A 12,877-nucleotide genomic window follows, 5' to 3' on the forward strand; every position below is an offset into this window, starting at 1 on the left:
TTCTCCATTACGTTTATTAACATGCTTTATCCCAGATTTATAGTGGAGAATACCATTATATATCTTATTTTCCATTACATTTATTAATATGCTTTATTAACGTTTTTAGTCATCTAATTGTTTGGATTAAGGATGATTTATTAAACTTTATACCATTTAGAGAGGACTGATTGAATATTGATTCATATTACTTTGAGTTTAACTATATGTTATTTTTATAAATTTTTAATGTATAGTTTAGAAAATCAATTATATATATATATATATTTTCAATGATTAAACTACACAAACTATATATGTGTTTTTAATAATTAAACTACGCAGCAACAAAGAATGTTAGCTATGCAGTTTTGCTTTATTTAAATTGATAAGAAAGAAAAAAAATAAAAAATATTTTAATATCCATGAGATCTTTGAAACATCACAATAAACGCTCTTATTTTTTGGACAAACCCATCACTAAATAGATTATCCCAAGAGCTAGCTACCAAAGTAACTTCATAACTTTCCGGGTTATTTGTTTTTTAACATCCATGAGATCCTTAACGCCTCATAGTAAACGCTCCCAAATTTTGAACAGATACCTCACTAAATAAATTATCCCAAGAACTATCTACCAAAATATTTACATAAATATCAATATGATGCCCTAAAGATGCTCATTGCCACTTCTAGATAATAAGAATACCCAACCATTAAAACCCTTCGTGAAAAAAGGTTGGAGCTGCTTCGTTGGCCCCGCACAAGATTAACTTCACATTTGGCACACGATTAACATTGTAGGAGAAACTGTGGGCAGGTGAGATTATGGAGGAAGACGTACAGGATATTGGATTTTATTTATCATGCAAACAGCCAAGTGGAGGCAGCTGCTCTGTGTCTATATTTTGAAGAGAAACTTCTTCTTCTGATTGTGTTTGGCAGATTAGAGGAGGTGGCAGATTAGAGGAGGAGAGATGGCGTTTGCTGTTTGTCTTGCAAAATGCATGGTAGCTCCCAAATATGGTTGTTCCTCAATGCCCGCGGGACTCCCTGCGTCTACGCCTCTCTTCCATGGCGCCCGGCTTGGCCCGGCCAATCGGGGCAGATCGCACAAGGTTTCTATGACCACAACGCTGCCTCCCGAGGCCAAGTAAGTACATGAATTTCTCAAACCCTAAGCCCCCAATATTCAGCTCAAATGATTTTATTTTCTACACTTCCAGTTACGGATAGTTTTATTGCATTTAACATTGAAAATGTTATTCAGAAACGTTTCCTGTATTGGGGATTTTTTTGGGTTTATGGAATATTGTGCTTTCTTTCTCTGAAAGAGGGGATTTTTATTATTATTTTTTAATTGAACGAAAATGCTTCTTTTCACTCTGGTGGATATATGTATTTTATGTTGACTAAGTTCAAAACTGGGATGGTTTACCAAAAATACCCATTAACTTAGTACTGTCCCTTGCAGCATACAGATGGTATAACAGTAGCATATGGATTGAGATTAAAAAATAAGCAAATAAATAAATTATATATAATAATTACCGAAAATACCCATTAACTTAGTACTGTCCCTTGCAGCATACACATGGTATAACAGTAGCATATGGATTGAGATTAAAAAATAAGCAAATAAATAAATTATATATAATAATTAAGTGATCAGCACAGATCTCTCTTCATGTATCATAGAGTCTAAATCATATAGAATAATTCTTATGTATCATAGAGTCTAAATCATATAGAATAATTAAAGGAGAAATTTGATGGATATCTTTAAAAAATTGGATTGGTTTGATTTTTATTTTGTCAAGTTTTTATTTTAATTTTCTATGTGTATTTAAATATATTTATTTAATAAAATGTATGTTTTTTTTTTGACTTTAACGGTTAGATTTTTATTTAAAAGGCGGCAAAACAGCTGCCGCTTGCATTTACATTGGATTGAGTTTCTCAATTTCATTTCTCTCTGAGTTCATGAAGATTTAATAAAATGTATGTTAAAAGAATATTTATTTGGTATTTTTTTTAAAATTTTGAAGATTGTATATTTTTTTTATTATATATATATATTTTTGTTAGATATAAGTTTCTGGGATTAATCGCATTGTTAGGATTTGGTTGACATTTCAAATCAACTAATGTGAACTAATGTGGCTCATCTTCATGACAAGGGATTCATTGGAATCACAAGTTTAAGCTATGAATTCTGTATAATCTAAATTTTGTTTTTTTTTGATATATTTATTAGTCAATTTTGTCCAAAATCTGGTAGGGATTCATGGGAATCACGAGTTTAAGCTATGAAATCTGTATAATCTAAGTGCGACGGGTTTTTTTAAAAGTACATACTGCATAATTCATTTATACATCGAAAAAAACATTTTAAACAACAAAAAAACCATGATTTTGCCAATAAATTTATTGTTAAATTCCAACAAATTAAAATCAAAATATAGAAGAGTTAAACTACCCCGCTTGGAAAATGTTTTTGAGTAAAATTTTACTTAAGATAAATTGGTCAGTTATAATTTTTGACAACCTAACCTGGTGAGACATTTAAGTAAAGTCCATTATCTTCCCAGAGATTCAACATGATATTAAGTCCATTATCTTCCCAGATATTCAACATGAGGACTTGACCTAGTGACTTCACGTTTGTAACGCTTGAAATTCACAAAACTAAATTGCTCAACTAACCCAATGTGCTAACAATTGAGTTATTTACCCAAACCTAATACAGTCATCTTAAACGTGCTAGGTCAAAAATTATCCAACTATATCAATATATCAAAGTGATTAGACAGATTGAAAGCTAAAATATATTAATATTAATTAGATACATGGATAACTCAAATAATTTAGATAAATTTACCATTTAAGCAGATGTGTCCTGTTTATAATTTTAACCAACAATCGGAAAAAAAAAAAAAAATTATTTACCATTCAAGCAGATGTGTCTGGTTGATAACTTTCGGTTGAAAAAAATAAAATTAATTTTATCAATTTGAACGGGAAAATAAAACAAATAATATGGAAAATACATAAAAATAGATATATTAATTCGATAAATTGACGGTTCAAATAACTTAACATATTTACAATTCAAGTAAATTATTGGAAAAAATAAAACAAGTAGATTTGTCTGGTTTATAACTTTAACCATTTGAATTGGGAAATTGAAAAAAATGAAACTAACTTTGAAAAAAATGAAATTAACTTTAACAAACTCAGAGGCCAAAGCTCTAGCCTAAATACATAATAAGCTCAACAGAAAACATCAGGTAGATGGGTTTTGAATGCTTTGATCGGGTTTTAGGGGTTTGGGATAAATATTGTTTTGTGTTTTTTTGTGTTGAGATGCTTCTTTTGTGGTGACTGGCTTAAGATTTTGTCTCAGGCAGCTGGGTTTTGAATGCTTTGAACAGGTTTTGGCCCTTGGGGATTTAGGATAAATACTGTTTTGTGTTTTTGAGTTGACATGCTTCTTTTGTGGCGAGAGGCTTAAGATTTTGTCTCAGATGTGGATCCAAATCCTGTTTGAGTAGGATTTTACCAATCTTAGATAACTGCGTAAGCTATTTGAGCTATCTTCCCCAAATTGAAACTTGTTCAGGCTTCTTGTATTTTGCAGTGAATCAAATTGCAGGTCCCCAGTTAATAATATTTGGTTATGTAATCATCACTATATTTCAGAGGTCATTTGCTATCATGTAGAACTCCTGCACTTCATTCCCTAAGTACGATTTTGGTTATTATTACTTGTGATTTCTGATGTCACTTATTTCATTTTTCAGGGAAGGTGGAAAGACAAAAATCCATTTCCAACCACGTGAAGTTCATGAACAGGTGACTCATTCCATGCCACCTGAGAAGGTTGAGATCTTTAAGTCGCTTGAGGACTGGGCAGAAAACAATATATTGATTCACTTAAAGCCTGTTGAGAAGTCTTGGCAGCCACAAGACTTCTTGCCTGATTCTTCTTCCGAGGGCTTCATTGATGAAGTCAAAGAATTGCGGGAGCGGTCGCTTGAATTACCAGATGACTACCTAGTTTGTCTAGTGGGAGATATGATTACAGAGGAAGCGTTGCCTACTTACCAGACTATGCTTAACACTTTGGATGGTGTAAGAGATGAGACTGGTGCCAGTCCCACATCCTGGGCAACGTGGACACGTATGTGGACAGCTGAGGAGAATAGGCATGGTGATCTTCTTAATAAATATCTTTACTTGTGTGGCCGAGTGGACATGAAACAGATTGAAAAAACCATACAGTATCTGATTGGGTCTGGAATGGTAAGTGACGATGCAGTGTCTGAAGTTTGAACTTTGCAAATAGGTGTATACTCACGTTTTTTATCATTGGGGCCTTCCAGCTTTGTGGGCTTCCACTCTGTATGACTAGCAATTTTTACTGGATTCACCATATTGTTTTGAGCTTTCTGCGGGATATTTGATTGCTGGACTGAGAATTTTCTGACTTGAGCTTTTTGCTTGTTTAGGATCCCCGAACAGAAAATAGTCCTTATCTTGGCTTCTTATACACTTCTTTCCAGGAGAGAGCAACATTCATATCGCATGGTAACACTGCAAGATTTGCTAAAGGATGTGGCGATCTGAAATTGGCCCAAATATGTGGAATTATTGCTGCAGACGAGAAGCGCCATGAGACTGCATATACCAAGATCGTGGAAAAGCTGTTTGAGATTGATCCTGACACCACAATGTTAGCTTTCGAAGATATGATGCGGAAAAAGGTTTCCATGCCTGCACATTTGATGTATGATGGGCAGGATGATAACTTGTTTGAGCACTTTTCAGCTGTTGCTCAGAGATTGGGTGTATACACAGCAAGGGATTATGCTGACATTTTGGAATTTCTAGTTAAGAGATGGAATGTGGAGAAAATAGAAGATCTTTCGAGCAAGGGAAGGAAGGCTCAGGATTATGTATGCAAATTGGCACCTCGTATCAGAAGGCTGGATGAGCGAGCTCAAGAAAGGGCAAAAAAAGGACAAACTTGCGCTTTCAGTTGGATATTCAACAAAGAAGTTCTTCTGTAGAAACTTTCTTGCACTTCCAACTCAGGAAAACTAATGTAGCTCTCTGTAGGATAAAATTCTGTTTCCCTGTTTATATCCAAGTTTGTGCTTTATATGATTATAATCATCCCTGTTCATGGAGCCTGGAGTCTTCCCGGATTTTTTAGATTAGCGTTGCTGAATTTGTTGGATTGGTAAATTCAATCTGAACTATCTAGCATGGGACAGGTGCAGAGAAAAGACTAGGAAAGCTATGTTTCTTTCCTTATCTTTCAATAACCGGGTCAAAGTTTAGACTGTGTCCTCTCGTATAAAGTTTAAGTATCAAGTTGTTCTTTCGGGTTGTTTGCATTTGGTTGAAGGCATAAGCTTCTTTTGTATTGTAGAGTGTCTGATGCAGTAGTTGTTTGGCTGTATTATTTTTTGTTGGGGTTTGTTGTTGGTTTATTCTTTCTTGAGCCTTATGGAAGTAGAAAATCTTTGTATATTTGTTGACTGTTGCAGCAGATAATCTGTAAACATTACCTTGTTCAAAATTTCGAATGTCTTTAGCAGTTGTCTTAAGTACATACGTCCATGTAGTGAACGCTTGAAATGTTTTTGGCAGGGCTTTTCGGTTTTGACCCGAATACTTAATATGCTTTTTTCAAACAATATTAAATAAAAATATGTTTAACATGCAAATACCCAGGTGTTAAAATATTTACATTGTAGTGATGGTGGTCAGAAATTGGAGTAGCTAATTGCTTGCATGTTCTGGCAGGAACTGTGGGAGGAGCAGTATACATTTGTCTGCAACACATTTTTCAGATAAATCCAGGTACTTAAAACTCGTAATTTGTTAGTCTTCTTCTTGGTGAGCCAACCTGTTGTCATCCCCTTTCACAAGCCTTTAATGTTCATCACTTGGTTCCTTTCGGACAGAAACTAGAAGATACAGAAATACTTCACACCAGTCACGACAATACCTTTTCATCAGTTAGACAAACTTCATATACAGTCATGGAATCTAAGACAGTCCACTCATTAGAATTCGTGACAACAAAATTAAAAGAAATTGTAGAAACGAAAATTCACTTATATAAATTTTTGGGTCGTTTGGATACCGGTGTTGGTCTCCTAAAACGATAATAGTTTGAATAATGTTGTCAGTTTCCTAAACTGATAGTAGTTTGAATAATGATGCTAGTTTCCGAAACTGATAGTAGTTTGTATAACAGTTGTAATGGTGCCAAGATAAATATATCAAGACAACCCAAGAAATGAGATGGGTTGAGTGGGTTGTAAGTCTGATTTTTTCCTTGATAAATAAAATACCTTACATTGCCTCATGGATGTTTCCTTGACACATTGTCAGGGTTTTACCATGTAAAACCCTGACATGTAAAATTAGTGTTGGGTGAGTTATTCACCATCTTTGTGTCATTATTTCTCTGCTGTTAATATTTTATATTGGCTGCAAATATCTACAAGTGGTATCAGACCCAAGAACCCAAGTAGAGGGTTGAGTTCTGAATGTGAAGTTGTGACCCACCCGTTCACTAATCTCCAAGTCTGTAATCTCCAAGTCTTTATAGAGGTCTGTTTGTGCCCAGTTTCACAAAAGAGGAGCAACAGGTCAAACAGATTTGTTCGTGCTTGGTGACATAAAAGAGGAGTGGCAGGTCAAGCAGATTTGTTTGTGTTCGATGATGTAGAAGAGGAGCGGCAGGTCAAGCAGATTTATTTGTGAGCGGTGACACAGAAGAGGAGTGGCAGGTCAAGCGGATTTAACCATTATTCGCAGGCTTATGGACATAGGAGCCACACAAGCCAGCCAGGTTATTCAAGCATGCAGAGAATTCTTAGAGTGCTCATGGAGCAGTGGTTGTTGATTTTGTAACCTTAGCCGCCATTGCAGAGGACCGTTGCTGTTGATGCAGAGGAGGAGCACTGAGTCCATATTTAGCTTGTTCGTGCCATTTGGTGAAGGGTGGTTAAAGTGTATAGCAGTAGTTGTGGAGTAGAGTTTTGAGTAACCAAAAAAAAATGTTACAAGTGTGTTTTGTTTTGTTTTTTTTAATATATAAATTGTGGAGTATTTTTATTTGTGAAAAGATGTGTACTTTATTGAAAAGTGTAATTAGGTTCGTTTTCATAATGACATGTAATTATGATTTTATGTAATAAAATGTAAAGAAGAAAAATAAAAATTATTGTATTGCTTGCTTCATGGGTTTCATGAGCAAGAGGTTTTATTTTTGAGTCAAGACTCCCATTGAGAGTCTTTAGGAATTATTTGTCATCTAGTTATAAAATGATAGAGTCATTGTCATGTAATGAAGTCATGTTACACTTTGTAAAAGGTCAAACTTGTCTATGTAAAGTATCCTCCAAGACCTTGTCACTTATCCTCTTCAAGTCGGCCTACAACGATGGAAGAACTTGCTAGAAGAAGTCGGCCTAACTACTTGTGATCATGTCGGCCTAAAGGACATGTAATGAAGTGTATAAATAGCCACACTCAGCCTCACTTAGAGGGAAGCAACTCGACAAGCATTCGGTGAAGAAGAAGTGCGAAGAAGTGATAAGAAGGATTCTTTTGGGCATTGCGAAGGAGAGTTTCTTTTGGGTATAGCGAATGAGAAGTTTCTTCTGGGGTTAGCGAAGGAGAGTTTCTTCTGGGGTCAGCGAAGGAAGGATTCTTCTGGGATACTTGTTCTGGGTGACCGAGCTAGAGATCAAGATCATAGAGACTGAGATTCTCTAGGAGAAGCAGAGAAGAAGCAGTGTGAAGGATAGAGATCGAGTTTCTCTAGAAGGAATCGAGGAAAGCAATTCAAGAAGAAAGTCGAGAAAGGGAAGAGGTAGAGCATCAAGGTTAGTGGCAAGGTTCTTGGGGATACTAGAGTCAAGGGTCTTTGTCATGGTCTTGGTACTGATCAATTAAAGATCTACAAGAAGAATTTTGATTGGGTTTTCCTCTCAAGAGGTGAGAGGTTTTGGCTCTGGATGACAAGCCTACATACTGTCACTTGTCTTCTGTTGTGCATATTGGTAATTGTCTTGATGAAAAGAACACAATAATAATATAACGAAGAGAAGATTCTAAGCTAAAAGGCAAAAGTATATCACAAGCAATTATCAAGCAGAGAAATCTTTTAACTCCTTATGCCCTAGATTTCTCAACATACTTTTTATAAAAAAAATTGTTAGAAGTTTAGAATACTTGTAGAAGCCAAGTCTGGTCCATGGGATCAATTTTCTTTGGTGAAATTATATATATATATATATATATATATATATATCTATAATTCTAGTATTTCCGAATCAACATATTTTAATTTTTTTTTGATTTGGGGGGAGCCTGTAGAGATTAATGGCAAAGATGACACATACCAAATTTGAGGTGGAAAAGTTTAATGGTAAAATAAAGTTATGGAAAACTCAAAATGCAAATTTGTTAATGCAGCAAAGATTATATAATGTGTTAGATGGCAAGAGGAAGAAACCTGCAAAAATAACTAGTGAATAAGGGGAAGACCCGGATGCAAAATCTCTTTGCACCATTCAGTGATGTCTTGTTTAATATTATTGGAGAAGTAACAAACAACACGCACCATTCAGTGATGTCTTGTTTAATATTATTGGAGAAGTAACAAACGACACGCTTATAGAGCAGGATGGAGAGCCTTTATATGACGAAGTCCTTGGCAAGCTGAATCTAATTGAAGAGGCAATTGTACAATCTAAAAATGAAAAAAATGCAGATCAAAAGGTACAAAATTGCAGATATTTGAGTGTATTTATACTCTTATATTTTAGTTAACTTTTATGGATGTTAAAATAGATGACAAAGATAAGGCAGTTACATTGTTGTACAATCTAAAAATGAAAAAAATGCAGATCAAAAGGTACAAAAATTGTAGATATTTGAGTGTATTTATACTCTTATATTTTAGTTAACTTTTATGGATGTTAAAATAGATGACAAAGATAAGGCAGTTACATTGTTGTGTTCGTTGCCTAAATCATGGGATCATTACAAAAATTGTAGATATTTGAGTGTATTTATACTCTTATATTTTAGTTAACTTTTATGGATGTTAAAATAGATGACAAAGATAAGGCAGTTACATTGTTGTGTTCGTTGCCTGAATCATGGGATCATTTAGTCACTTTCATTAGCTTTAATACAATTGATACTTTTGAATATGATTATATTATTGAAGCATTGTTGTTTGACGAGGGTGAGGAAATCTAGTATTGAAACCTGCACGCGAGAAGCAATGGTGGGTAGAGGTCAGTTCAAAGAATAAGGAGAGAAGTCTAGAGGTAGATCTAGTTGAAAATCAAAAAGCAAGAAGAGTAAACTTAAATGTTTGGTACTATAACAAGTCGAGGCATCTCAAGAAGGATTGTTGGAAGAGGCAGGGATCCAAGGAAGACTCCAAAAAGGAGGAAAATCTGGTTGAATCAAGTCGATGTATGATTGATGAAGTTTTGTCTATTTGTAATGTCCATTAATAATATGAAGAATGGTTGTTAGATTTTGATGCTTCTCAGCACGTGTTCACACAGATGTTGGTTTTCTTCATGCCAAGCTGTTGATGGTGGAATGGTTCTTATAGGGAATAATGTTTCATGTAATATTGTTGGGGTTGGAAGCATCAAAATTAAAATATTTGATAGTATTATAAGGACATTAACAAAAGTTAGACACGTGCTTGAACTAAAGAGGAATTTAATTTTTTTGGGAACTTTGGATTTTGGAGATTCCAAATTTACAGGTCAAGGTGGAGCTCCTAAGGTGTCCAGGGTGGTTTGGTGGTTTTGAACTTTGAAGGCTAAAGAGATTGGAAACCTTTACAAGCTACATGGAAGTACTCAAATCAATGAGGCATAAGTGGTATCTGAGAAAGTGAATCATTCCACTTGTTTATGGCAATAGCGAATAAGTCATATAAGCGAGAAAGGGCTATAGGTATTGATCAACCACAAATTACTTCTAAATAAGTCACTTTCATTAGCTTTAATACAATTGATACTTTTGAATATGATTATATTATTGAAGCATTGTTGTTTGATGAGGGTGAGGAAATCTAGTATTGAAACCTGCACGCGAGAAGCAATGGTGGGTAGAGGTCAGTTCAAAGAATAAGGAGAGAAGTCTAGAGGTAGATCTAGTTGAAAATCAAAAGGCAAGAAGAGTAAACTTAAATGTTTGGTACTATAACAAGTCGAGGCATCTCAAGAAGGATTGTTGGAAGAGGCAGGGATCCAAGGAAGACTCCAAAAAGGAGGAAAATCTGGTTGAATCAAGTCGATGTATGATTGATGAAGTTTTGTCTATTTGTAATGCCCATTAATAATATGAAGAATGGTTGTTAGATTTTGATGCTTCTCAACACGTGTTCACACAGATGTTGGTTTTCTTCATGCCAAGCTGTTGATGGTGGAATGGTTCTTATGGGGAATAATGTTTCTTGTAGTATTGTTGGGGTTGGAAGCATCAAAATTAAAATATTTGATAGTATTATAAGGACATTAACAAAAGTTAGGCACGTGCTTGAACTAAAGAGGAATTTAATTTTTTTGGGAACTTTGGATTTTGGAGATTCCAAATTTACAGGTCAAGGTGGAGCTCCTAAGGTGTCCAGGGTGGTTTGGTGGTTTTGAACTTTGAAGGCTAAAGAGATTGGAAACCTTTACAAGCTACATGGAAGTACTCAAATCAATGAGGCATAAGTGGTATTTGAGAAAGTGAATCATTCCACTTGTTTATGGCAATAGTGAATAAGTCATATAAGCGAGAAAGGGCTATAGGTATTGATCAACCACAAATTACTTCTAAATTTAAGATCTTTGAATTTCTACAAGCATTGTATAGACAAAATTTTGAAGTAGTTAGCCATTTTTTTATTTATTGTTCTATAGAAAATAGACCGTAATTTTATTCATCTGGAAGAACCAAAATTACAATTCGCATATGCTGATCGCTAGGGAAAATTTTAGGGTCGAAATTTTGTAAATGGGCTATTTTTTGAAAAAGAATATTCACCAATTTGGTTAAAAATTCGCCTACCTTTTACATATATATGATTAAGTGGATTATATTTGTCAAAAATTGCCAATTTTAATAGTAAATTGCACGTTTTTTATTGAATATTTGCCTACATTCTATATGTATGAATTTTTAAACCGGAATAAAGAATAATTGCCTACAATACTATATAGGAAAAATATTAAATCCTTAAAAAATACCCTGTTGATCCCATTCAAGTATACAACGCCTCACAACAAAGCCCCAAAATGTGTACCAACTACATCTAGAAACCCCCAAACATGAAAACTGACCGGATCTCAAACAAAAAACTAGCTATAGGCCGTCTAGATGGCCCCAAAAAACCACTTTACAAGCCAAAAAAGAACTAGCCAAAGAAGATGGGCTCAGACCACCCAGTTAGTCCCCACAATCAAGCCCATAGTAGGCCCGCAAAAAATATCAAGCAGATGCCCACAAAAACCCAATGCGACAAACCTAGGTAGAGACGACACCAGAGATAACACCTAGAAACGAGCAGTGGCCAGCATGAAGAGGCACGAACCGGGGCAAAGCGCCACAAGCTTGCTCCCTTAACTCCCCATTTGCAACTGAGCGCATGCAAACCACAAAACCTGCAAAAGCCAACCACGCCAGAGAGCAACATCGGTGAGAAAGTTGAACGACGACCCACCGACTGAGTGACAAGTAAATGGAAATGACAACATCCAGGGACGCCGTTGAACCGAAGGCGGCTGCAGAGAGGAAGAGGGGGCTGCGACGACCAGGGTTCCAACTGCCGGACTGCGTTGAAGATGATACCTAAAGAGAACACTAGGTGGCTAGGGTTGTAGAAATCGCCAAAGCAAAAAAAACACCCAAGTAGTTGGTCATATTAGTAAGGGTATTCTTGATTATATCCATTTAGATGTAGGGAGCTTTGGATTTTGGAGATTCCAAATTTACAAATCAAGGTGGAGCTCTTAAGGTGTCTAAGGATGCTTTGGTGGTTATGAAGGCTATAGAGATTGGAAACCTTTATAACCTAGATGGAAGTATTCAAATCAATGAGGCATAAGTGGTATATGAGGAAGCGAATCAATCCACTTGTTTATGGCATTAGCAAATGGGTCATATAAGCAAGAAAGGGCTATAGATATTGATAAACTGTGAATTATTTCCAAATTTCAGACCCTCCAAGACCTTGTCATAGTGCTACAACAAGTCAGCCTCCAAAAGATCACAAGTCGACCTTCTAAGGGGAACAAGTCGGCCTCCAAAAGATCACAAGTTGACCTTCTAAGGGGAACAAGGCGGCCTATTAGGGCACTCAAAGAAGCCTATAAATAGAAGCACTCAACCTCATTCCAAGGAGATCATTCATTCATCTAGAAGTTCGATCACAAGGCAAGAAGTCTTTATCAAGTGAAGAAGGAAGAGACAAGACGAAAGATAAATCGAAGCATTTTAAGGATTGTTTTGGGTTTTCTTTCCTCACACTTGCGAAATTTGGGCATCAATATTGTTGCATCAAGTACCGAATTGCAGTCACACTAGGAAGCTGAGATTGGTCTATAAAAGAAGTCTCCCTTGCAATTCGAAGTACCTAAGAGAAGAAGCCATCTCATGCGAAGAAGAGAGAAGGGTAAAAACAATGTTTTCTCCCACACATGTAGAAACTAGGGTTTTTGTAGTAGCAAAAAATTACAGTCAGAAATTGCAGGTTCAAAGTTGAGGTCAAAGAAGAGAAGTAGCAACAGATGTGAAGCTGGTTTGACTTGGGTAGAAGAAAGTTCTTAAAAGGAGAAGTTTGACTTGGTCTTGG

General features: G+C 35.6%; 1 protein-coding gene across 1 annotated transcript; it reads left to right on the plus strand.

The window, feature by feature from the left end:
* The first annotated feature begins 653 nt into the window (after positions 1-653).
* Positions 654-5,368, plus strand: LOC149203259 (stearoyl-[acyl-carrier-protein] 9-desaturase, chloroplastic-like). Its single transcript, XM_089403368.1, has 4 exons — positions 654-799; positions 925-1,132; positions 3,783-4,284; positions 4,491-5,368. Exons 2-4 carry the CDS (start codon positions 957-959, stop codon positions 5,049-5,051), a joined length of 1,239 nt encoding a protein of 412 aa, XP_089259494.1. The 5' UTR covers positions 654-799; positions 925-956; the 3' UTR covers positions 5,052-5,368.
* The last annotated feature ends 7,509 nt before the right edge of the window (positions 5,369-12,877 follow it).

Source organism: Pinus tabuliformis, chromosome 2_1 (genome assembly GCF_031772625.1).
Source record: "Pinus tabuliformis cultivar Carrire ecotype Pingquan chromosome 2_1, CPIR1, whole genome shotgun sequence".
Lineage (NCBI taxonomy): Eukaryota > Viridiplantae > Streptophyta > Pinopsida > Pinales > Pinaceae > Pinus > Pinus tabuliformis.

What these genes read in the sequence shown, in the direction of transcription:
- LOC149203259 (XM_089403368.1), top strand. Translation starts at nt 957, where the DNA reads ATGGCGTTTGCTGTTTGTCTTGCAAAATGCATGGTAGCTCCCAAATAT. An exon ending in ACGCTGCCTCCCGAGGCCAA is followed by an intron (nt 1,133 to 3,782) that starts GTAAGTACATGA and finishes TTCATTTTTCAG; the next exon opens with GGAAGGTGGAAAGACAAAAA. An exon ending in ATCTGATTGGGTCTGGAATG is followed by an intron (nt 4,285 to 4,490) that starts GTAAGTGACGAT and finishes TTGCTTGTTTAG; the next exon opens with GATCCCCGAACAGAAAATAG.